At 37.7% G+C, this 26,922-nt stretch overlaps 1 protein-coding gene across 3 annotated transcripts in view; it reads left to right on the top strand.

Annotated features, from left to right (window-relative positions):
- Nucleotides 1-26,922, top strand: part of LOC128589810 (CD302 antigen) — a 190,133-nt gene that overhangs the window by 71,092 nt on the left and 92,119 nt on the right. For all 3 annotated transcript variants that reach the window (XM_053596509.1, XM_053596507.1, XM_053596506.1), the window contains exons 16-23: nucleotides 7,776-7,890; nucleotides 14,332-14,367; nucleotides 14,922-15,097; nucleotides 16,056-16,123; nucleotides 16,405-16,481; nucleotides 19,274-19,413; nucleotides 21,385-21,490; nucleotides 21,694-21,854. In XM_053596509.1, coding sequence (XP_053452484.1) covers nucleotides 7,776-7,890; nucleotides 14,332-14,367; nucleotides 14,922-15,097; nucleotides 16,056-16,123; nucleotides 16,405-16,481; nucleotides 19,274-19,413; nucleotides 21,385-21,490; nucleotides 21,694-21,854 — 879 coding nt within the window. The remainder of the gene's footprint in view (nucleotides 1-7,775; nucleotides 7,891-14,331; nucleotides 14,368-14,921; nucleotides 15,098-16,055; nucleotides 16,124-16,404; nucleotides 16,482-19,273; nucleotides 19,414-21,384; nucleotides 21,491-21,693; nucleotides 21,855-26,922) is intronic.

Raw genomic sequence — 26,922 nt, 5'->3', positions numbered from 1 at the left:
GACAAAGCTTTCGAACACTCCCAAACTCTCAAAGAAGAAGAGAAATGGAGGGCAAAAACAGATCACTCTCTCAGAGAGCTCTGGGATAATTTGAAGAAAACCAATATTTATCTTATAGGGACCCTGAAAGCGACAAAGTGGCTTCACAAGGCACAGAGTCTCTTCTCCATGAGATTATGAAGGAGAACTTTTGAGACATGCCAAGAGATTCTGAAATTCAGATAGCAGACAATTTCAGAACTCCACCACGACTCAACCCAAATAAGACATCCCCCAGACACATCATAATCAATTTCACTAAAGTTCATATGAAGGAGAACATTCTGAAAGCAGCCAGACGAAAGAAAACCATCAGCTACAAGGGGAAGAATATTAGAATAACTGTACTTCTCTGTGCTGAAACCTTTCAAGCTAGAAGAGGATGGTCATCGACTTTTAATCTCCTAAAACAAAATAACTTTCAACTCTTGATCCTGTACCCAGCTAAATTGAGTTTCATTTATGACGGAGAAATTAAATACTTCAATGACATTCACATGTTGAAGAAATTTGCCATAACTAAACCAGCTCTCCAGCATATTCGCAGACCTATCCTGCATAAAGACAACTGTAATCATCCACCACAAAAGTAAACCCACCCAGAAAATTGTGATCAAATTCCAACTTCCACAGTCGCAAAAGGATTAAAAATGTCCACCTGACTCTCTTTATCAATATTCTCAATTAATGTGAATGGTTTAAACTGTCCTCTAAAGAAGCACAGGTTGGCTGACTGGATACAAAATTCAACCCAGATATCTGCTGCATACAAGAATCGCATCTTACATTAAAAGACAAATAATAGATTCAAAGTGAAGGGATGGTCATCTATACTCCAGGCAAATGGAAAGCAGAAAAAAGCAGGCATTGCAATCCTATTCGCAGACACAATAGGCTTTAAACCAACCGAAATAAGGAAGGATAAGGATGGACACTTCATATTTGTTAAAGGTAATACTCAATATGATGAGATTTCAATTATTAATACTTATGCATTCAACCAGAATGCACCTCAATTTATAAGAGAAACTCTAACAGACATGAGCAACTCAATTTCCTCCAGTTCCATAGTAGTTGGAGATTTTAACACCCCTTTAGCAGTGCTGGATAGATCCTCCAAAAAGAAGCTAAGCAAAGAAATTTTAGATTTAAACTTAACCATTCAACATCTGGACTTAACAGACATCTACAGAACATTTCATCCCAACAAAACTGAATACACATTCTTCTCATCAGCCCACGGAACATACTCCAAAATCGACCACATCCTAGGCCACAAATCGAACCTCAGCAAATTTTAAAAAATAGAAATTATTCCTTGCATCTTCTCAGACCATCCTGGAGTAAAAGTTGAACTCAATAACAACAGGAACCTGCATACCCATTCAAAAACATGGAAGCTAAACACCTTATGCTGAAGGCTAGATGGGTTATAGACAAGATTAAGAAGGAACTCACCAAAGTTTTGGAACAAAACAACAATCAAGACACGAATTACCAGAACCTCTGGGATACTGCAAAGGCAGTCCTAAGAGGGAAATTTATAGCACTGCAAGCCTTCCTCAAGAAAACAGAAAGAGAGGAAGTTAATAACTTAATGGGACATCTCAAGCAACTGGAGAAGGAAGAACACTCCAACCTCAAACCCAGCAGAAGAAAAGAAATAACCAAAATCAGAGCAGAATTAAATGAAATTGAAAACAAAAGAATTATACAACAGATCAATAAATCCAAAAGTTGTTTTTTCGAAAAGATCAATAAAATAGATAAACCTTTGGCCAATCTAACCAGGAAGAAAAGAGTAAAATCTCTAATTTCATCAATCAGAAATAGTAACGATGAAATAACAACAGACCCCTCAGAAATTCAAAAAATCCTTAACAAAAACTACAAGAAATTCTATTCTTAGAAATACGAAAATCTGAAAGAAATCAACCAATACCTGGAAGTACGCCACCTACCTAGACTTAGCCAGAATGAAGTGGAAATGTTGAACAGGCCAATATCGAGTTCTGAAATAGCATCAACTATACAAAATCTCCTTAAAAAGAAAAGCCCAGGACAAGGTGGCTTTATGTCAGAATTCTACCGAACTAGTTTAAAGAAGAACTAGTACCTATATTACTAAACCTCTTCCAAAATATTGAAAAAGAAGGAATATTACCCAACACATTCTACGAAGCAAACATCACCTTGATCTCCAAACCAGGGAAAGACCCAACAAGAAAAGAAAATCTTAGACCAATATCACTAATGAACATTGATGCTAAAATACTCAATAAGATCCTAACAAACAGAATCCAACAACACATCAAAAAAATTATACACCACGACCAAGTGGGATTTATCCCAGGGTCTCAAGGCTGGTTCAATATATGTAAATATAAAATGTAATTCAGCACATAAACAAACTAAAAAATAAGAACCATATGATTCTTTCAATTGATGCAGAAAAAGCTTTTGATAATATCCAGCATCCCTTCATGATCAGAACACTTAAGAAAATTGGTATAGAAGGGACATTTCTTAAACTAATAGAGGCCATCTACAGCAAACCCACAGCCAATATTGTATGGAATGGAGTTAAATTGAAATCATTTCAACTTAGATCAGGAACCAGGCAAGGTTGCCCATGGTCTCCATTGCTCTTTAACATTGTAATGGAAGTTTTAGCCATTGCAATTAGGGAAGAAAAGGCGATCAAGGGTATCCACATAGGGTCAGAAGAGATCAAACTTTCACTCTTCGCAGATGATATGATCATATATCTGGAAAACACTAGGGATTCTACTACAAAACTTTTAGAAGTGATCAAGGAATGCAGCAATGTCTCAGGCTACAACATCAACACCCATAAATCTGTAGCCTTTATATATACCAACCATAACCACGTTGAAAAAACAGTCAAGGACTCTATTCCTTTCACAGTGGTGCCAAAGAAGATGAAATATTTGGGAGTATACCTAACAAAGGACATGAAAGATCTCTACCAAGAGAACTACGAAACTTTAAGAAAAAAAATAGCTGAAGATGTTAACAAATGGAAAAACATACCATGCTCATGGCTGGGAAGAATCAACATTGTTAAAATGTCTATACTACCTAAAGCGATATATAATTATAATGCAATTCGTATTAAAGCTCCATTGTCATATTTTAAAGATCTTGAAAAAAATAATACTTCGTTTTATATGGAATCAAAAAAAACCTCGAATAGCCAAAACATTACTCAGCAATAAAAACACAGCAGGAGGAATCACGCTACCAGACCTGAGACTGTACTATAAATCGATAGTGATCAAAACAGCATGGTATTGGCACAATAACAGAGAAGTAGATGTCTGGAACAGAATAGAGAACCAAGAGATGAATCCAGCTACTTACCGTTATTTGATCTTTGACAAGCCAATTAAAAACATTCAGTGGGGAAAAGATTCCTTATTTAACAAATGGTGCTGGGTGAACTGGCTGGCAACCTATAGAGGACTGAAACTGGATCCACACCTTTCACCATTAACTAAGATAGACTCTCACTGGATAAAAGATTTAAACTTAAGACATGAAACTATAAAAATACTTGAAGAAAGTGTAGGGAAAACTCTTGAAGGAATCGGCCTGGGTGAATATTTTATGAGGAGGACTCCCCAGGCAATTGAAGCAGTATCAAAAATACACTACTGGGACCTGATCGAACTAAAATGCTTCTGCACAGCCAAGAACATAGTAAGTAAAGCAAGCAGACAGCCCTCTGAATGGGAGAAAATATTTGCAGGTTATACCTCCAATAAAGGTCTAATAACCAGAATCCACAGAGAACTCAAACGTATTAGCAAGAAAAGAACATGTGATCCCATCTCAGGGTGGGCAAGGGACTTGAAGGGAAACTTCTCTAAAGAAGACAGACACACGATCTACAAACACATGAAAAAAAGCTCATCATCCTTAATCATCATAGAAATGCAAATCAAAACTACTTTGAGATATCACCCAACCCCAGTAAGAGTAGCCCACATAACAAATCCCAAAACCAGAGATGTTGGTGTGGATGTGGAGAAAAGGGCACACTTCTACACTACTGGTGGGAATACACACTAATACGTTCCTTCTGGAAGGATGTTTGGAGAATACTTAGAGACCTAACAATAGACCTGCCATTTGATCCTATAATTCCTTTACTAGGTTTATACCCAGAAGACCAAAAATCACAATATAATAAAGACATCTGTACCAGAATGTTTATTGCAGCCCAATTCATAATTGCTAAGTCATGGAAGAAGCCCAAGTGCCCATCGACCCATGAATGGACTAGCAAATTGTGGTACATGTATACCATGGAATATTATGCAGCCTTAAAGAAAGATGGATACTTTACCTCTTTCATGTTTATATGGATGGAGCTGGAACATATTCTTAGCTAAGTATCTCAGGAATGGAAGAAAAAGTATCCAATATACTCAGCCCTACTATGAAGCTAAATTGTGGCTTTCACATGAAGGCTATAGCCCAACTATGGCACAAGACTATGGGGAAGGGAGGGGGGAGGTTAGGGTGGAGGGAGGGTGATGGGTGGGGCCACATCTACGGTGCATCTTGGAATGGGTACAGGCGAAACTTACTAAAGGCAGAATATAAATGTCTACATACAATAACTAAGAAAATGCCGTGAAGGCTACATTGAACAGTTTGATGAGAATATTTCAGATTGTATATGAAACCAGCACATTGTACCCCTTGATTTCACTAATGTACACAGCTATGATTTAACAAAAAAAAATTCATATTCAAGAAAGACATCCCTCATTACTCTGCACAGTAATAAGCTCCACATGAGTGGGCGGAGGAGGACAAATGAAACTCAGAAGAGAAAGCGATCCCTGTGACCATTTTCCGGAAAGAGGTGGCACTTGAACTGGGTGGGAGATGGGGCAATGGTCTGAGAAGCTGGCATAAAATAAGATGGGAGTAGAAGAAAGAGGGTAAGGCAGTGAGGAGAACAAAATATAAATCAAGAAGTTTTCATTAGTGATGTTGAAAACACCAGGAAATTGCCTTGATGCTAGGTGAAGGAGTTTGTGCACGTTTTGATAGGCAAGAGGGCATTTTAGAAAGCTTCTGAGTAGCTTTTCACAAGAAAAGTGTCTTCCTTGTGAAGCAAGGAAAGTATAAGGAAGATTCATCTTGAGACAGACTGAAAGAAGTAACCAGACAGTACTGGAAGACATGTAAGACTAGTTAGGCATCTTCCTTTGCAGAATTCATTCATTTGCCCATTTTGTAAGCAGTATGTCCAAGGGGTCTGTAAGGCATGGGGGACATGACAGTGACAAGTACAAGACATAGTCATTGTCTTCATGGAACTTACCGGCTAGTAGGAAACAAAGACAAGGAAGCTGTGCCACCACTGGGTAAGGATGATGTCAGGCAAATGCAAGTTTTACGCAGGAACAAGGGTAGTATGAGAATAATAATGATAACGATGGAAGCAGTTAACACTGATTGATTCCTTCACGAGCCAGCCTCTGTCTGAGGCATATCACGTACATTATTTCACTTAATACTTAAGCAACCATCTTACAGAGAAACAAATTCAGGCTTTGAGTAACCTACCTGAGTTTACATGGTTAAAGAACTAAAATTTAAACACTCAGGTATCCAGTACACTTAACCACTATTCTACAGCTAGGCATTTATAGAAATAGCCAGAAGTCGTATTGGATATATAGAGAAAATGGTATATTTTGGTTTAGATATTTTGCATCCAAGCTAGCTATAAGATATGTTCCATGCTAAGGTGAAGGGGAAGATGGATATTGTAAAAAAAAATCAACTTTATATGTTGGAGGAATTGTAGTTGAAGGGGAAGATGGATATTAAAAAAAAAATCAACTTTCTATGTTGGAGGAACTGCCAACATATAAAGTGAGAGACAAAACATCTTGATAGTATCTTTGCTTTGTGGCCCAAGAAAGAATCTTTTTATTCACAAAGACTGAAGAAGGTAGTTGACTAGAAATGGTATAAGGAGATTGAGGCAAATAAGAACTGAGAAAGCCCCTGTAAAGTTATTCTTTTTCAAAGTTACTCTTCTAATGACAAATTACATATGAAAAGGTACAAACTTCAGAGAAGCGTATGAAGTTTTCAGAAGTATGGAAAGATTTGAAATCGCCTCCCAAGGTTGGAAGATTTGAAAATCTGCCAAAAAATAAATAAAAGAGATACGACGCAACCTGCCTCAGGAACAGCCGCGCCAGGGTCTGTGTGGCGCATCCTACCTCACCCTCCAGAACCTTGGCCTAGAGAGGAAACAGTCCAGACAGTGGAAGATGCCTGTCATAAACCCTGCTTTCCCTTGCCTTTCACTCCTGCTTGCTGGCTGCTATCATCATGACCCTTCTTAGACCACGTGGAGAAGGGCAAGATCCTGGAAATGGCAGAGTAACACCAAGGAAGGAGCATATACTCCTGAGGCCATACTTTTATGTCACTTTCTGATCTACTTTAATCATAGCCTGGTGCTTGGATACCACTGAAATAAATTTTTTTTCTTTTATACTTACTTTATTTTATTTTATTATTATTTTTTTTAAGACAGAGTCTCACTTTATTGGCCTCAGTAGAGGGCTGTGGCATCACAGCTCACAGCAACCTCCAACTCCTGGGCTTAGGTGATTCTCTTGCCTCAGCCTCCCAAGTAGCTAGGACTATAGTTGCCCACCAGAATACCTGGCTATTTTTATGTTGCAATTTGGCCAGGGCCGGGTTCAAACCTGCCACCTTCACTATATGGAGCTGGCATCCCACCCACTGAGCCATAGGCATCACCCATATACTTCTTTTAATTGCTGTTTTTATTCTTACATAACCACCAACAGAATAGACCATAAGTCACAGGTTCAAACAAGGCCATGGTCCATTTGTAATTTCCCCGATGATGTGGTCACTGCAAATTAACCCAGTAATTGATTGGCTTTTCAGTTTCAGAACTCACTTCAGCTTTCTAAATGTTAGAAGAGGTCTTGAGCTTGGCCTATTGGATACAGTTGGACAGCAAAGAAACATGCCTTCCTCAGAGAGGATAAATTTTTTTTCTAGTTTGGTATTTCCCAAACCTTAACAGTACAAGATTTTACAATTTCATGTCAATAAAAATAGGTGGGAAGGGGAAGAAAATAATTTTCATTTTAGATGGAAACATGACCTTACAATATATTTTCTTTCTCAACCCCTTTGAAGGCTCTTGCTCAAGGCGTCACTGTTGAAACATTCCATTTACTCATGTGTTCATTATTAAACAAATACCACAGGTACTAGAGCTAAAATAGCAATCAAAGCCATACAGCTCGCCTTTTGCAGTGGCTCATGCCTGTCATACCAGCACTTTGGGATGCTGGGGCAGGAGGATCTCTAGAGCCTAGGAGTTTGAGATTAACCTGAGCAACAAAGCAAGAAAGACCCCATCTCTATAAAACAATAGAAAAATTAGCTGGGCAGGTGGCATACACCTATAGTCCCAGATACTCAAGAGGCTGAGGTAGGAGAATTGCTTGAGCCCAGGAAGTTGAGGCTACAGTGAGCTATGTTGACACCACTGCACTCTAACTCAGGCAACAGAATGAAACCCGTGTTTCAAAAAGAAACACAACAAAACAGCAAAAACCATAGAGCTTACAGTTGAGTGTTTCCTAAGGGCTGAATCAATTTCAAAATATTCCGCAATCTTTTTCCTCTTTTAGGTAGCTCATAGGCCATGGAGAAGAGGCTGGTATTTCTTTGATGACAGAGAAACCATCTTTTTCAGACCTTTTGCTTGTGATACAAAACTTGAATGGGTGTGCCAGATTCCAAAAGGTGAGTGGCATCCCTTTTCAGAACTGTCTCATATTAACATCGTGAATGCCAAACTAAAAGTTACCTAAAGGAGCATTTTTGTCTATAATTTTAATTTCTTAAACCCCATGAAGATGCATGTAATAGATTAAGCCACCCCTGCCTGATTTTCCCTCCTAATACCATGTAGAAGGCTAAGTCACTGAAATTTGGTGATACAAAATTTATTTGACCATGGAAGACTTTGTATAGAAGATAAAATTTAAGGCTTACTTAAATTTTGGAATGAAAGAGTAAGCAAAAGGACAAAAATAATAGAAGCATGTTAATTAATTTTTTTTCATTTTTTCATTAATATTATGGATTCATAATAGTTGAATATTTTTATAGGGTACATGTGATGTTTTGACATAGGCATACAATGTGAATTAATCGAATCAAAGTAATTAAGATATCCTCAGGGATTTATCATTTCTTTGTGTTAGGAATGCTCCAATTCCACTCTTTCGCTTGTTCTGAAGTATACCCTAACTTATTGTTGATTATAGTCACTTTCTTGTGCTATCAAATACTATTCATTCTCTCTAACTATCTAAATATATTTTTACACCCATTAACCATCCCCACTTTATCCTCTCTATCCTGCCTGCCCTTCCCAGCCTCTGATAACCATCATTCTACTCTCTGTCTCCATGAGATCCATTGTTTTAATATTTAGCTCCCACAGATGAGTGAGAACATGTGAGATTTCTCTTTCTGTGCTTGGCATATTTCACTTAACATAATACTCTCCAGTTCCAGCCATGCCATTGCAAGTGGCAGGATTCCATTCTTCTTCATGGATAAATAATGTTCCCTTGTGAATATCTCCCACAATTTCTTTATCTACCCATCCATTGGTGGACACTTAGATTGATTCCAGCTCTTGGTTGTTATGAATAGTGCTGCATTAAACATGGGAGTGCAGGTATGCTTCCACCACACTGATTTCCTTTTATACACAGAGAGTGCCAGAAAAAGTATACACATTTTAAGACCTGTTATCTATGTATTACTTTTCAAAGGTGAATCGAAGGTACCATGACTAGTCAAGTATACCTAGGCATACTACGCATATCCATTTTACCTGAAACTCATACACTTTTTGATAATGATTGATTTTACATCAAACAGGATCTCTTAAATGTGTATACACTTATTTGGCACATCAGGTATATGCCCAACAGTGGGATTTCTGGGTCATGTGGTAGTTCTATTTGACTTCTTCTTGGTGGTTGCACTAATTTACATTCTCGGTAACTATGTATGAGGGTTCCCCTTTCTCCACATTCTCACCAGCATTCATTATTCCCTATCTTTTGATAAAAGCCATTTTCACTGTAATGAGACATCTCATTGTAGTGTTGTTTTTTTAAAATTATAGTTTTGATTTGCATTTTTCTGATGACTAATGATGTTGAGCATTTTTCATATACCTTTTGGCCATGTGAATATCTGATTTTGAGAAATGTTTAATCAGCTCTTTTGCTCATTTTAATCAGATTATTTTATTTTTTTCCTGTTGAGTTGTCAGAGCCCCCTATATGTGGTATATTCTAATCTTTAATCCCTTTTCAGATGAGAAGTTTGAAAATACTTTTTCCCATTTTGAGGGTTGTCTCTTCACTTTGTTGATTTTTTTCCTTGGCTGTACAGAAGCTTTTTAGCTTAATGTGATCCCATTTCTCCAATTTTGCTTTGGTTTCCTGTGCTTTAGGAGTGTTAGTCAAGAAGTCCTTGTCCAAGCCAATGTCCTAAAACATTTCCCTAATGTTGTCTTTTAGTAGTCTCACAGGTTAAGGTCTTAGACTTAAGTCTTTTATCCATTTTAATTTGGTTTTTGTATATGGTGAGAAAGAAGAGTCTAGTTTCATTCTTCTGCATATGGATATCCAATTATCCCAGCACCATTTATTGGAGAGACTGTCCTTTCCCCACTGTACGTTCTTGGCACCTTCGTCGAAAATAAATTCACTATCAGTGTGTGGATTTATTTCCAGATTCTATATTCTGTTCCATTGGTCTATGTGTCTGTTTTTATGCCAGTACCATGCTGTCTGGGGTTACGATAGCTCTGTAATTTGAAGACAGGTGATGTGACTCCTCCTATTTGTTCTTTTTGCTTAGGATGGCTTTGGTTCTTCTTGGTCTTTTGTGGATACATATAAATTTTAGGATAGGTTTTTCTGTTTCTCTGAAGAATGTCATTGGTACTGATTTTTATTATGATGCAAAATGAAGACAATCTTAGAAGAATGAGGCAGGAGGCAAGAAATCAAAATTTGGCAGTCCCTTTGAAATTTAGAAACTATTTGCAATGAATCCAAAATTGCTAATACTTTTTGTAAGTTCAAATTTAGAAAAACAATTAGATAGTAGAGGCTTCAATAACAAAAAGAAAAAAGGAGAAAAGAAACAAATGCCCTTTACTTATCTTTTTACTAGAAAAATATTTGGTAAATATTAAGATTTTAATTCCCAAATTAATTTTAAGCAGATATTGGATATATGAAATAATTAGTGAAAGGGCGGGGCCTGTGGCTCAGTTGGTAAGGCGCTGGCCCCATATACCAAGGGTGGCGGGTTCAAGCCCAGCCCCGGCTGAATTGCAACAAAAAAATAGCCGGGCGTTGTGTCGGGCGCCTGTAGTCCCAGCTACTCGGGAGGCTGAGGCAAGAGAATCGCTTAAGCCCAGGAGTTGGAGGTTGCTGTCAGCTGTGTGATGCCACGGCACTCTACCGAGGGCCATAAAGTGAGACTTTGTCTCTACAAAAAGAAAAAAAAAGAAAAAAAAAAGAAATAATTAGTGAAAAACACAAAGGAGGTTCTAAAATGAATTCGTGAACTGAATGTAAACAGATCATCGAAACTAAAGGTACATCTTTCTACAAGTTCTTAAAGAACTTGGAGCTGTCTATTAGAAGATTGTTCTTTTTCCTAAAATAAGCCACCATATTGCCTTTAAAAGACCTCAGATGTAGTTCGGCATCTGTAGCTCAGTAACTAGGGGGCCAGCCACATACACTGGGGCTGGCGGGTTCAAACTCAGCCCAGGCCTGCCAAACAACAATGACAACAACAACAACAAAAATAGCTGGGCATTGTAGAGGGCGCCGGTAGTCCCAGCTACTTTGGAGGCTGAGGCAAGAGAATCGCTTAAGCCCAAGAGTTTGAGGTTTGCTGTGAGCTGAGACAACACGGCACTCTACCAAGGACAAGATGGTAAAACTCTGCCTCAAAAAAAAAATGAGCTCAGATGTGAGCTCAATTACTGTGAGCTCAGTAATTGGCAAGTCTCTTTCACGAAGGTAAACTGTCTAGCCATTAGTAAAATGTGTGTGTGTGTGTGTGTGTGTGTGTAAAAGAGAGAAAGAGATAGGCTTTTTCTAAAGGAGAAATCATAGTTGAATTATTCCTGATTATTTGATTCAACTGAAAAAAGGGACAAGGGAAACCAGTTTGAATATCCTCTAAGCAAGTGGAAAAGTAACTATATATATAATTAATTCAGAAACATCTGGTTTGAAGCATTAATGTGAACCTCCCATTATTCTGGCATTTGTTAACCTGCGTGGAAGATGTCATTGCTCCCACCCAGAAGCCCTGATGGGTAAGCTGCTGCCCCTACCTCCGGTCAGAGTGATGGAGCACACCAAGAGTTTAAACAAGGGCAGCTTTAGAAATGACAAATCAGTGACCACAGGAAATAGTATTTGGAGTTTTATACACATGTGCATGTGTGCACATGCACATACACATTTTAAGAAAGGAAAAATCTACGTTAAAATTGCAATATTTAAGTCAAGAGATATAATACATAAGATAACAAACATCAGTATATATTGAGTATTACAGCTTTTTTCTTTCAGATTTATATGGGGTTACAGATGTTTACCTTTGTTAGGTAAAGTTCCTCCTGCTGTAGTTGTGTCCCTCACCCAGGAGGTGTGCAGTGTACCTTACATTGTACCTGTGCAAGAGCACACCAGCTCCCTCCCTGCCCCCTTCCCTCCCCCGCTCACGTCTCCCTTTCCCCAATTTGAATTGAGTTTTTCTCTTGTGTGAGCAAACTGTTTGTTTGTCTACTGGCTTCATGTTAGTATTGAGTACATTGTCTACTTCCTTTTCCATTTTTATGTAGTATAATTTTAATAGTCTTTCCCTTTCTTAAAATGTGTATACATTTTTTGCCACCCTCTCTCTGTATATATGTATATAGATACACATATATACATATATGTATATACACAGTAGAACTTCCATAGTTGACCTCCTCCCGACATTGATCACTTCCTGAAATTGACCTAATTTTCTTAGACTGGACATGCACATGTATGTATCAGTACAGCTACCCGAGTTCCTTACGTTGACCTCCTCCATATGTTAACCAGTTTGTTACATTCCCTTGGGTGGTCACCTTACAGAGGTTCTACTGTATTATTTTAAACAAAATAGAAGGGAAATAACTGATTTAGCAAATATAAATTGATTCATCAAACAAATAAACGTAAATAATTGTGCCACTCACTCTCCCCATTCAGAAAAAATATATACAATTGAACAACTCCCTGTCTCAGCCTATTCCCAATTATTCAAAGCAATCAATGATTGCCTGCTCCAGGGTTGAAATGTTATGTTAACTCCCTTTGATAGTATTGTATCTAAATTTCTTTTTTTTTTGAGATAGAGTCTCACTGTGTCACCCTGGGTAGAGTGCTGTGGTATCAGAGCTCACAGCAACCTCAAACTCTTGGGCATAAGTGATTCTCTTGTCTCAGCCTCCCTAGTAGCTGGGGCTACAGGTGCCTGCCACAACGCCTGGCTATTTTACCCTGTATCTAAATTTCTAAGTTACAATATGTTGCATTCACCTCACCTGGTTGGATATTTTCTTGGTTATTAGAACAGCCGAAGTCTATTCAGCTTGTATTAATCTCTATTTTTTTATTTCCTTGAAGAAATTTTCCTCTTTTGGATCCCAAATCACCAGGCCACTTCTCTGGCTCTTGCCTTTTTATTACCTAGTTCAAATCAGTCCCTTCTCCTCTAAAGGGGATATTTTAACAACCTATAAATTCAAAGTAGCCAAAACCACTATGGATATATTTACTTTTTAACTATTCTTTTTTAATTGAGAAAATTATATTAGAAAATCCCTTTATAAAAATATCTATTTAGGAAAATTACCTATAATGCTACTACCCAAAAATAGCTATTTTATTTCTTAATACCGTGTACACATATACATATTTGTAATCTTGTATAAGAAAATCTTGCATCCTGTTTTTCTCACTAATTTAGAGATATTTATAGATCACATACACATGCAGCTTTCCTAACATACAAATGATCATAAGTCTTTGACAAAATTATAAACAAGAAACTATGTACGTTTTCACTGATCTGCAGCATTACTGATGGAAATTATCCACTACTAAGAAAACTGGCTCAGCAAGACTGACGGGATATGGTGGCAGATCTCTGAGAAGGGGCTTTTGATACCTTAGACTCTAATGCCACAACAAGATTAACAACAGCTACTTTACCCTGTAATTTTAAGCTTAGTAAAATTTTGTCTTTGACTTGAGTGATGTGCGATCAAAATGAAACGGGTGGAAAGCAAGTCGGATCCTTTGGGGGACTGTTCTGTGCCTGGCACCATGCTGGGTGTTTCCTTGGGGTAAACATGATTGTCACACTGTCTTTGTGAGTTATGTAATAGAGCCCAGTTTTTATGACATAGAAATTTGAGACTCAGGAAGTTAAACAGCTCCTCCAAAGTACCATGGCAGCAAAGTGCACAAGAGCATTTAGACACTGACCAACTTCAAAGCCTCTCATTCTGTGTAGCGTGCAATATTTCCTCCATTTCCATCCTGGAGTCCTTTTGTCTCACCTTCACAAAAGGCTCAGTACTGGATCATTGTACATTATTTCCAAAGGTGTCTAGAAGAAAATAAACTCTACCAACCTAGGTTTACAGAACATTACTCAAATTTCATTAGATGGAGAAGTGGTTTTTGAATAACCTCATTCTACAATGGTTTCTGGACGTGCATTCCTTAGGCTCTATGTAACATACACAATATCGTCACTGACTCATTTTTACTTTCTAATTCTTAGTGCTATTTTGTCCATCTAGTCTTCCTTCGTGACTGTCATGACATAAAGTAAAGGATTGCTAGTAATACTTTATTAACATTTAACAGATGGGCCTTTTTTGTTTGCCCCTGAGTCAGCTTTTAGTACAGGCCACACAAAGTATTTCAAATAATCATAACTTGAAATGGTTTGGCTAGAAATTTACAAACCTCAGCAATACCGTAAGTCCTTTTGAGCTGCATTAAAGGCCCTCCTTGTATATTATGGTCCTTCCTGATCTGTAAGTGAATACTAAAGCCAATTGCTTTCTTCCTTATGCAGGCCACACTCCAAAGACACCGGACTGGTACAATCCAGGTGAGTTAAGAGAACTTAAATTTAGCCAAACCTGCTTTCAATAATGCCTTTAGTTAATTATTTAAGTGCCAGCTACTCTATACATGTCTCTATAAAATTTCTCCAGGCAAAGAAGGTGAGTGGTTGCTATGGGATGAGGCAATGAATCTAGACCAGGCGTCCTCAAACTGTGGCCCGTGGGCCACATGAAGCGGTGTGAATTGTATTTGTTTCCGTTTTGTTTTTTACTTCAAAATAAGATATGTGCAGTGTGCATAGGAATTTGTTCATAGTTGTTTTGTTTTTTTTAACTATAGTCCGGCCCTCCAATGGTCTGAGGGACAGTGAATTGGCCCCCTGTTTAAAAAGTTTGAGGACGCCTGGTCTAGACGTTTCCTTCCCTCTGAGTTTAAGAGTGGCAGAGTCACTCGCTCAGGAAGCTTTAGTTCCTTGTAATTGCACTGCCCCAGTCAAAGAGAAACACTAATGTATAGTTTTAAATGTTGAGCTATACCTAGAGGATACAGTTTGGCTTGCACAGCGAAAACTCTGATCTTCCTCTTCCTCTCCTTTAGAGCGTGCTGGAATTCATGGACCTCCAGTTATAATTGAAGGAAGTGAATACTGGTTTGTGGCTGACCCACGCTTAAACTACGAAGAAGCCAACCTGTACTGTGCTAGCAATCACAGCTTTCTTGCTACTATAACATCTTTTGCAAGACTAAAAGCCATCAGAAAAAAAATAGCAAATGTAATTTAAAACAATGTATTTTAAATATATTACTTATTTCTATACATATTCCATTAAAAATATTTCAAAAATGTTACCCAAATTTACAAAAGTTAAATGTTCCTTTAATGTAAGATTTGTCTTATGACTATCTAATTCTTGGTTTCATGTTAGAAAAGTTAAATAGAACTGCTTAATGTTTTAAAGTATAGAAGATTAATAATAAGTGACAATTTATAAGATGAGAGTATCAGTAGGTAATATAAATGATCCTGATTCCTTTCTCCTCTTTTTACTGAATGCTAACTTGCATTTCTGGTTGTACTAAGTAACTGCAAAATACTTTTTGGAAAGAAAAATAAATTCCTTTTCAATTTATTTATTTATTTAATTAATTTATTTTTTTTGAGACAGAGTCTCCCTATGTTGCCCTCGGTAGAGTGCCATGGCGTCACAGCTCACAGCAACCTCTAACTCTTGGGCTTAAGCGATTCTCTTGCTTCAGCCTCCCCAGTAGCTGGGACTACAGGCACCCACCACAACACCCGGCTATTTTTTTGTTGTTGTTGCAGTTGTCGTTGTTGCTTTAGCTGGCCCGGGGCCAGATTCAAACCTGCCAGCCTCGGTGTATGTAGCTGGTGCCCTACCCACTGAGCTACAGAGCTACAGGCACCGCCTAAATTTATTTTTAAATTTGTAATGAATTGCAGTAGGATACTATATTTCCACTTAATGTACTAGCCCAATTAATGAATGCTCATAATTATACTGACCATATTTTATGTACCTAAAAATAGATCTCATACAAAGTTTTCAAATTACTCTAATGTAAAAGATCCTGGTTTGTGTAATTTTGAGACCAAAGTAATGAAATGTCTGAAAATTAATGTGGTTTGTGGTTATAGTAAGTTAGGGCATTTAAGTCAATCTCCTAGAAAACACAGTACATATAAGAATATATGTTTGGTTTGTGTTTCAGATATCTGTTGATGAACAGAAGTGGTGGGTGAGAACCAGTGAGCAGCCAATAGATCATCGTTATATATAGTATGTGACATCATTGATTCTGCCTTTGTAAAGTTGTCACTTAAAAGAAGCACTCCCAGAGATATTTTACTGAACAGATTACTACTTATAAGTAGCCTGGACTATTAAATCATAAACTGCCTAAATTAGAGAAACCAAATCCTTTTGCATGTTACCATTGAGAAAAAAACAGTATAAAATGATTGCATTAGTATTAAATTTAAAATTAAAATAATGGGGTAAAAACGAGAATGGAACATCTAATTACATTATGAGTTGCCAAATCTCTTGTTTTCTTTCAGCTCACACCTGTCACACTACTTTCCCATGGCGGTTGGAGAGGAATGCTTGTACATGTCTGCCAAGACTTGGCTTATTGGTAAAGTTAATTCCAAATCCTTTAATGTTGATTATGTAATATGTGAATTTCAGGTTCCATTTCTAGCTTGATCTTGTTTTCCTTTTGATTAAATGTTTGATAGCTTCATCTCATTCTGGTTTATTGTTGACGATAGCTCAAATTCCAAATACAAATGAGAGTGATTTTCGCTGTGACTATTTTAACTTCCTTTATCCTAAAGCAGTTACTTAGAAATAATATCACCACTTTCATAACTGAAAAGCATTTAGACAAATTTATAAAGATAAATAGGCAGGAGTTCTAAAATATAGTCTAGGTTTCTTTCTTCCTTACTAGATTTACCCTTCAACTCTCTTCCTATTTCCTTCTGCCATCCCTCTCGGATGGTGTGATAGTTCATACCAGATGTATGCTTTAAAAATAATAATAATTTTTAATTATTATGGATACATAATACTTGCATATATTTATAGGGTGCATGTGATATTTTGATACAGTTATACAATGCATAGTAATCAAATCAGGGTAACTGGTAATCCATTACCTCAAGTATTTGTCATTTCTTTCTGGTAAAGAACATTCTAATTCCACTCTTTTAGTTATTTTAAAGTGTAACATAACTTATTGTTGACTATAGTCACTTTGTTGTGCTATCAAATATTGTTCATTCTAACTAGCTATATTTTTGCACTTATTAACCATCCCCACTTTATCTTCCCCTTGCCCAGCACCCTTCCCAACCTCTGGTAGCCACCATTCTACTCTCCATCTATAGGAAATCAATTGTTTTAATATTTAGCTCCCACAGATGAATGAGAACATGTGTATTTGGCTTATTTCATTTAACATCACATTCTCTAATAGTGTTGTTGCAAATGAAATGGCAGCCTTTCGTTCTTTTTATGCTCTGGAATATTCCATTATGTATTTGTACCACAATTTCTTTATCCATTCGTCCCCTGGAGCTCACTTAGGTTGATTCCAAATCTTGGCTATTGCGAATAGTGTTGCGTTAAACATGGGAGTACAAATATCTTTTCATTGTACTGATTTCCCTTCTTCTAGATATATACCCAACGGTGGGATTTCTGGGTTACATGGTGGTTCTATTGACTTCTCCATGATGGCTGCACTAATTTACACTCCCCCCCACAGTGCATAAGGGTTCACTTCCCCTTTCTTCACGTCCTCATTAGCACTTGTTATTGCCAACCTTTTAGTAAAAGCTATTTTTAACTGGGATGAGACATCTCATTGTAGTTTTTATTTGCATTTCTCTGATAATTAGTGATGTTGAGCATTTTCTTTTCATATACCTGTTGGCCATGTGTATGTCTTTTTGAGATGTGTTTATTTAGCTCTTTTGCCCATTTTAATCAGATTATTTTATTTTATTCCTATTGAGTTATCAGAGCTTCATGTATATTATAATCACTAATCCCTTGTCAGAGGGGTATTTTGCAAACATTTTCTCGCATTTTAACGGTTGTCTTCTCACTCTGTTGATTGTTTCCTCTTCTTTTCTTTTCTTTTTTTTTTTTTTTTTTGCAGTTTTTGGCCAGAGCTGGGTTTGAACCCGCCACCTCCAGCATATGGGGCCAGCGCCCTACCCCTTTGAGCCACAGGCGCCACCCTGATTATTTCTTTTTCTGTGCAGAAGCTTTTTAGCTGACGTGATCCCATCCAATTTTGCTTTGGTTGCCTGTGCTTTGGGAAGCACAGGACTCAGGAAGTCCTTGCCCAGACCAATGTCCTAAAACATTTCCTCAATGTTTTCTTTAGTATTTTTATGATTTCAGGTCTTAGATTTAAGTCTTGATTTTTATACATGGTGAGAGTTAAGGGTCGATTTCATTCCTTTGCACATGGATATCCAGTTATCCCAGCATCATTTATTGAAGAGACTTCCTTTCCCATTGTATCTTCTTGGCACCTTAGTCAAGAGTAAGTTCACTATAGATGTGTGGATTTACTTCTGGGTTCTCTGTTCTGTTCCATTGGTCTATGTGTCTGTTTTTATGCCAGTACCATGCTGTTTTAGTTACTACAGCTCAGGAGTAAAATTTGAAGACAGTTTTGTCCTTTTTGCCTAGGATGGCTTTGGCTATTATGTCTCTTATGGTTCCCTATAAATTTTAGGATTATTATTTTTGTTTCTGTGAAGAGCATCATTGGTATTTTGATGGGTATTACATTGAATCTGTAGATTACTTTGGGTAGTATGGACATTTTAATAACAGCGATCCTTTCAATCCATGAGCATGGAATATCTTTCCATTTTCTGTGTGTCCCCTTCAATATCTTTTATCAATGTGTTATAGTTTGCATTGCAGAGATCTTTCACTTCTTTGATTAATCCTAGATATTTTATTTTATTTCTAGATATTGTAAATGGGAGTACTTTCTTGGTTTCTTTTTCAGATTATTTCCTGTTGACATAGAAATGCTACTGGTTTTTGTATGTTGATTTTGTATCCTGCAACTTTACCAAATTCATCTACTAGTTATAACAGTTTCTTTGTGGAGTCTCAAGGCTTCTCTACATGTAAAATCATATCATCTGCTAACAAGGATAATTTGACTCCTTCCTTTCCAATTTGAATGCCAAATGTGTGCTTTTTTTATAGGTAATATTGATATGCTATACCCTACTGATAAGAATAATAATAGAAGACAGAAATTTCCAGAGAGGAAAGGGAATAATATATTTTAACCATCTGGGAAAGACTGATTTAATGAACCTTTCTCTACTACTAGGTGGTTTTTAAAATGTGATGACTGAAAACTTCTCACCACTTTTCATTTCTCAGACTTAAATAAACCAGCAGACTGTAGTTCCAAGTTTCCCTTCATCTGTGAAAAATACAATGTATCTTCATTAGAGACATATAGCCCGGATTCTGCAGCTAAAGTACAGTGTTCTGGAGATTGGATTCCTTTTCAGAATAAGGTAAAAAGAGAATTGCTACATTGTGCAAACAATAATTGCTTTCATGCTGGTTGTGTGGCCTATAGCAGAAAGACAACCCATTAAACACTTTCACTGAGATAGCCTCTGTATGCTATGTATTTCAATATCCCACCTGATTCTCTATTTTGCCAGAAACTATGAATGATATTAAGAGTTAACTCTCGGCTCAGCACCCATAGCTCAGCGGTTAGGGCACCAGCCACATCCACCAAGGCTGGCGGGTTCAAATCTGGCTAAACAACAATGACAACTACAACAAAAAAATAGCCAGTTGTTGTGGTGGGCGCCTGTAGTCCCAGGTACTTGGGAGGCTGAGGCAAGAGAATCACTTAAGCCCAAGAGTTTGAGGTTGCTGTGAGCTGTGATGACATAGCACTCTACCGAGGGGGACATAGTAAGACTGTCTCAAAAAAAAAAAAAGAGTTAACTCTCAAGTTAGTCATACTTACAGGTCTTTTAAAGTTAAGCATTGTATTCTTTGTGACTAACATTTGAACTGCTGAAGTTCATCCGTGAGTGGATAGTCATGCATTGAATAGTCAAAACTATCTCTATAGCATATAGGAAACTCACATAATTTCTGGCTGATGTTTCCTTTTTTCCCCTCCAGGAAAGCATCCAAGCATCATCTGCTAACCAAATTAATCTAACATTTCCCAAACTACTTTTCAGGGACTACACATATGCTATGAAACATTAATCACTGATCTTGCCTCCAAATGGGTGTTTTATGATTAAGTAAATTTGGGAAATGCTGCATTCTGTATCTGCCTCTTTGAGATGCATAATCCATATTGCTGTGTGCATCTATCAGGAAATACATTTGGCAACAAAAAAGACATTGCTACAGTCTGTTAAAACATTTATTCTCTCACATTAAAGAACTTTGAAGGTAAGCAGACTCATGCGGAAACTACATGGAGTCTTCAAAATCAGGCTCCTTTTGTCTCTGCTCTGCCATCCTTACTGGGTGGCTTCCAAGCTCAAGACCTGGGTATCCTCTCTAGGGTCTTGTCTAGAAACCACCCAGTGAGTTGCCTGTATGTTACTGGCCACAGCAGACTATAAGAAGGCTAAGTATTTCAAGGAACACAGTTTGGGACATATTACTGTACACTAAAGTGATCGTAATGTCGAAAAGGAAAAGAAAGTGATGTGTCTGACGGCTGAAACCATTTGTAGTAAAGTTAGGGCTACATTTTGAACTTCTAAATTAGGACAATCCTTTTAATTCCCCAAGGTTCTGGAATCATATTATTTTGCATAGTTGTTGTCAATTTAATTAAAATATTCTGCCAAGAAAAAGAAAGATGATTTCTTTTAAAATGTATTTCTTGGCCCGGGCGTGGTGGTTCACAGCTGTAATCCTAGCATTCTGGGAGGCCGAGGTGGGTGGATTGCTTAAGCTCAGGAATGTAGAGACCAGCCTGAGTGAGAGCAAGATCTTATTTCTGCCAAAAATAGAAAAACATGGCACTCTACCCAGGGCAGCAGACAGTATTTCTTAATGATATGATGATAATGAGCACAGACTTTGAAATCAGGTGGAGCTGAGTTCACTGCTGTATAACTGTTTCACTTACGGGTCAAGTTACTTTAACAGCCCTGTGCCTCGGTTTCCCCATTTGTCGTGAGAATTATACAAACTGCTTAGCAAACATAGAAGCCCTTAATAAATCAGAGATCTTTTAAAAATATGTAATAGTTTGAATTATACAAACTGCTTAGCAAACATAGAAGCCCTTAATAAATCAGAGATCTTTTAAAAATATGTAATAGTTTGAGGAACACTTCTCAGTTATTTAAATAAGGAATTCTATGGTACTACTTTGTAAATTATCTCATCTCACAGACCAAAATTTAGCAGCCCTCTAAAAGATGAGGCATTTACTTCCCATGTGATCTTTTCATATCTAGAATCTCATGTTTCATCTGTGTCTTTGTTTGCAGTGTTTTCTAAAGGTGAAATCCACATCTCTTAAGTTTTCTCAAGCAAGCGAGTTGTGTCACTCGTATGGTGGCACCCTGCCTTCAATCTTGAGCCAGAACGAACAAGGTACTGGGATTGTCTAGGAAACATGTTTTATTTTGATCTGAGGGCTAAATTATTTTCAGAGACTATGGAGAATTAACGTATGAAAATCTTATTAAACTATTTTCTATAAAGCAGGTAAAAGATTATCTTGATAGATAAGATTGACATTTTTAGTATAATTTGAATAAGTCAAATGCCTTTTTAAAAAAATGTCTTTCTAACAGATTTTATTACGTCCTTGCTTCCGGGTATGGAAACCACTGTATGGATTGGTTTGCGCTGGACTGCCTTTGGGAGGATCAGCAAATGGACGGATAACCGGGAGCTGACATTCAGTAACTTTCACCCATTACTGGTTGGTCGGAGGCTGAGAATACCAGGAAATGTAAGTTTCTTGAATCAGTAATCTGTATAGCTCTGTGAAATACCTGAGTCTTCCATAAGTTATTGGATTGAGATTGCTAGTGTGTGGTTCCATTTATACACAGGATAGGCAAATGCAAAGTAAAAAGTAGATAAGCAGTTGCAAGGGACCACGGAGAGCGGAAGGATTGAGAGTAATGGCTACAGGCATGGGGCTTCTTTTAGGGGTGGTGAAAATGCTCCAAGATTTATTAGGGTGACGGTTCTACCATTCTGTGAATGTACTAAAAACCATTGAATGTATACTTCAAATGAGCAAATTGTCTGGTATGTGAATTATAACTCAATAAAGCTGTTACAAGAAGAAGAAGAACAGGCACTTCCCCAGGCTTCAGGTAGATGCCCTAGTTTTTCACAGTAGCGTCAGATTCCTATTCACACACATGTAAAGGCATCAAATAGCGAGCTGGAAGCAGAAGTGAATAAGGATGTTTCATTTCACATTTTGGGACTTTGAGCTCTCAGCTCAGTCTCCCCAGGCAACAAATACAAAATTAAGGATGGGTTATCATTTTTTCCTAACAGCTATGTTTAGAGAGGCCATAGAGGGGAGGAAGGCATAACACTGACAGTGGTTCTGCAGACACCAAGATACTGCTTCCCCCTGTTCTATCCTCACCACTTTCCAGATACAGACCATCTTTTGTACAAAGGGCAAAAATTGATATATTAACATACAAGTCAAAATCTAGACACATATCTCAGACAATAATCAATTGATGTTTCTGCTGCAGTGTTACTTTTCTCAAGGTTGATGCTACTGGCAAAGAAAACTCTCAAGCATGTGCAAATGCCTACAAAGTAAATATCAAATAAGACTTGGGGCTCGGCACCTGTGGCTCAAGCAGCTAAGGCACCAGCCACATACACCTGAGCTGGGGGGTTCAAATCCAGCCCAGGCCCACCAAACTACAATGACGGCTGCAACCAAAAAATTGCCAGGCATTGTGGCGGGTGCCTGTAGTCCCAGCTACTTGGGAGGCAGAGGCAGGAGAATCGCTTGAGCCCAGGAGTAGAGGTTGTGGTGAACTGTGATGCCATGGCACTCTACCCAGGGTGACAGCTTGAGGCTCTGTCTCAAAAAAAAAAGACTTGGTTATTATAGAAAATGTGGAAGAGTAAGCACAATAAAGAAAAATGTCAACCCTAATCTTACACTTAGGACCATGGCTTTTAAACTTTTAACCTCTGGCCAGGCATGGTGACTCACACCTGTAATCCTAGCACTCTGGGAGGCCGAGGTGGGTGGATTGCCTGAGTTCACAGGTTAGAGACCAGCCTGAGCCAGAGAGTGACCTTGTCTCTAAAAATAGCCGGGCATTGTGGCAGGTGCCAGTAGTCCCAGCTACTCAGGAGACTGAGGCAAGAAAATCGCTTGAGCCCAAGAGTTTGGGTTGCTGTGAGTTTTGATGCCACTGCACTCTACCAAGGGGGCAAAGTGAGACTCTGTCTCAAAAAAAATAAAGTAAAACAAAATAAACTTTTAACCATAAACCACAGTAGGACATACATTTAAATCACCCTCAAGTACATACATATAATATTGAACTGAAACTAAAGTTTTAGGAAACAATACTCACTCTTAGAAATTGGGCACATTGATTTTGTTATTCTATTCTATTTCATTCTCCTTTCTTATCCTGTCTTTTCCTATCCAATCCAACCCTATCCTATTCTATTCTATTTCAGTGTCACAAATATTAGCCAAGATTCCATGACTTATAAATGGGTCTCAATCTTTATTGGAGCCCTGATGTAGGAACTCATAGTAAGTATTTCAGCATTTTTCTTGTAGAGCTTTTCCATACATTGTTTTCTTAACACAGACAAAATCATAGTATATATACTATTGCACTCTACTTTTCTCACATAGTATTATATTATAAAAAAGTTTCTTCTGCCATTAAAAGATCTACTCAAGCCAAGCGCCTATTTCATGCCTATAATCCTAGCACTCTGGGAGGCTGAGGTGGGTAGACTACCTGAGTTCAGGAATTTGAGACAAGTCAAAGTAGAAAAATTAGCCAGGTGTTGTGGTGGGCACCATAGTCCTAGCTACTTGGGAGGCTGAGGCAAGAGGATCTCTTGAGCCTAGGAGTTTGAAGTTGCTGTGAGCTGTGATGCACCCCACTCTACCCAGGGTGACTGAATGAGACTGTCTCAAAAAGAAAAATAAGATAAAAGATCTACTCAAGAAGCATTGTTATGGTTGCACAGTATTTCTTATAAATATTCTATCTTTTACCTAACCGATCCCAGGTATTAGGTTGTTTCCAGTTTTACACATCATAAGTAGTACTGCAGTGAGCAATACTGAATCTTTGTGTATAATCTTTGCCTTTATTTCAGTTACCTCATGATAGATTTTAGAGATCATTCTTTTCTTTTGTAAAAATTTTTTTTTTCTCAAGACAGTGTCTTGCTCTGTTGCCCAGGCTGGAGTGCAATGGGGCAATCACAGCTCACTACAACATCAAACTCCTGGGTTCAAGCAAGCCTCCCTCCTCAGCCTCCCGAGTAGGTAGGACTACAGGTGCATGCCACCATGTCTGGCTAATTAAAAAAAAAGTTTTTTTTAAGATGTGGTGTCACTATGTTGCCCAAGCTGGTCTCAAACTTGTGGCCTCAAGCAATCCTCCTGCTTCATTCAGCCTCCCAAAGTGCTAGGATTATAGGTTTGAGCCCTAAAACCCAGCCTAACATTTTTTATTAATTAATTTTTATTTATAATTAACACATAATAATTACATATCTGTTAGTGATAGTGTGACATTTCAACTGCATATATACCTTATATAATGATCAAATTATATGTGCTACATTATGCATATAACATGTATGCAATCAGATTATATATTATATAGTATACTTCTCCTCCACCTATCTTGAAATATACAGTACATCATTCTTTGCAGAAATCATGTTGTAATAATACAGAGAACACTAGTAAATTGGTGCAGTATATTGCAGCAGTAGTAAAGGGCCCAAGCTCTCTAGAGTCAGATTCCTGGATTTGAATTCCAATTCAGCCATTTGCTATGACTTTGGAAATTTACTTAACATTTCTTAAGCCTCAATTCCTCACCTATAAGCTGTAATGTGCTTATACTACCTAACAGGTTTATAGTGTGTGGACTATGTAAGATAATTCATTGAACCCTTTAAGCATAGTACCTGATACATAGTAAAAAAAAAAAAATAGCTATGATCATTAATTTTTAACTTTCTCCAAAGTTACTGGTACATTTTGGGGTTTCCACTTTTCCTATGACAGTTATGCCAATTGATATCTTTCAACAATGTTGACTATTTTATTTAGATTTTTTGAAATATGTATAGTAAGACTGTATCTGGTATTTCCACATCTTTATTATTGCATTTTTACTTGGTCTTGTTGAGATTTTTACAGAAACAGGTGCATAGAAAAACCGGTTTTCTCCACTCTCATCCCTATCCTTTATTTCTATTTCTTGGTCTATATTTATGAATATTTATTTCTATAGTTTTCTATCTTATTTTTATTAGAGTTCTGTTTTTGTTCATTTTTAATCTCCTATTTTGAATCTAATTCATTAATCCTTTAAAAAAAAAAAGAGTACAGGAGAGGCGGAGCAAGATGGCGGCCAAGTAACAGCTTTCTTCCATCTGGGCACCGTTGAGTCTGGGGAGATAGGACTCCAGGCATCTCTGGCTGGTGGGATCTGCCTATCATCACCCCTGTGAGGATACAGGGAGTCAGCAAGAGACTTCTGGACCCCAAGAGGAGGACTAAAACAGTGGAAAAACGGCAAGTGGTCGTGTGTGTCCAATCCGTCTAAACCCGCCTGCAACTTCCACAGGCACGAGAACTTAAAGAGCAAGAGGAAGTGAAAGGAAAATCAGGGCAAGGAAACAGATAAAAGAAATCACTCATGAGGAAGAATCAGCAGAAAACTCCAGGCAACATGAAGAACCAGTCCAGAACAACCCCGCCAAGGGACCATGAGGTAGCTACTGCAGATGATTCCACCTATAAAGAAATGTTAGGAATGACAGAAAGGGAGTTTAGAATACACATGATGAAAACAATGAAAGAAATGATGGAAACAATGAAGGAAACTGCTAATAAAGTGGAAAATAACCAAAAAGAAATCCAAAAACAGAATCAAATAAGAGATGAACGATATGAAGAATATAAAAAGGATATAGCAGAGCTGAAGGAAATGAAACAGTCAATTAGGGAACTTAAAGATGCAATGGAAAGTATCAGCAACAGGTTAGACCATGCAGAAGAAAGAATTTCAGAGGTAGAAGACAAAGTTCTTGAGATAACTCAGATAGTAAAAGAGGCAGAAAAGAAGAGAGAGAAAGCAGAACGTTCACTGTCAGAATTATGGGACTTTATGGAGCGTTCCAACATATGAGTTATAGGAATCCCAGAAGGGGAAGAAGAATGCCCCAGAGGAATGGAAGCCATACTAGAGAATATTATAAAAGAAAATTTCCCAAATATCACCAAAGATTCTGATACACTGCTTTCAGAGGGATATCGGACCCCAGATCGCCTCAACTCTAACCGAGCTTCTCCAAGATACATTGTGATGAACCTGTCCAAAGTCAAGACAAAAGAAAAGATTCTGCAAGCTGCCAGGAGTAAGCGCCAGTTGACCTACAGGGGCAAATCCATTAGAGTGACCGCAGACTTCTCTAATGAAACTTTCCAAGCAAGAAGACAATGGTCATCTACCTTTAATCTACTTAAACAGAACAATTTCCAGCCCAGAATTCTGTACCCTTCTAAGCTAAGCTTAAAAATTGACAGAGAAATCAAATCATTTACGGATATACAAACATTGAGGAAATTTGCCACAACAAGACCAGCTCTACAAGAAATACTTAAACCTGTTCTGCACACTGACCACCACAATGGATCAGCAGCAAAGTAAGAACTCAGAAATTAAAGGACAGAACCTAACCTCCACACTGATGCAAAAGATAAAACTAAGCAATGGACTCTCACCAAATAAGACGAATAGAATACTACCACACTT

The sequence above is a fragment of the Nycticebus coucang genome, chromosome 7 (genome assembly GCF_027406575.1).
Source record: "Nycticebus coucang isolate mNycCou1 chromosome 7, mNycCou1.pri, whole genome shotgun sequence".
In the NCBI taxonomy this organism is placed as follows: Eukaryota; Metazoa; Chordata; class Mammalia; order Primates; family Lorisidae; genus Nycticebus; species Nycticebus coucang.
Note: the sequence above shows the minus strand (reverse complement) of the source record. Positions and strands in the feature narration are given on the sequence as shown.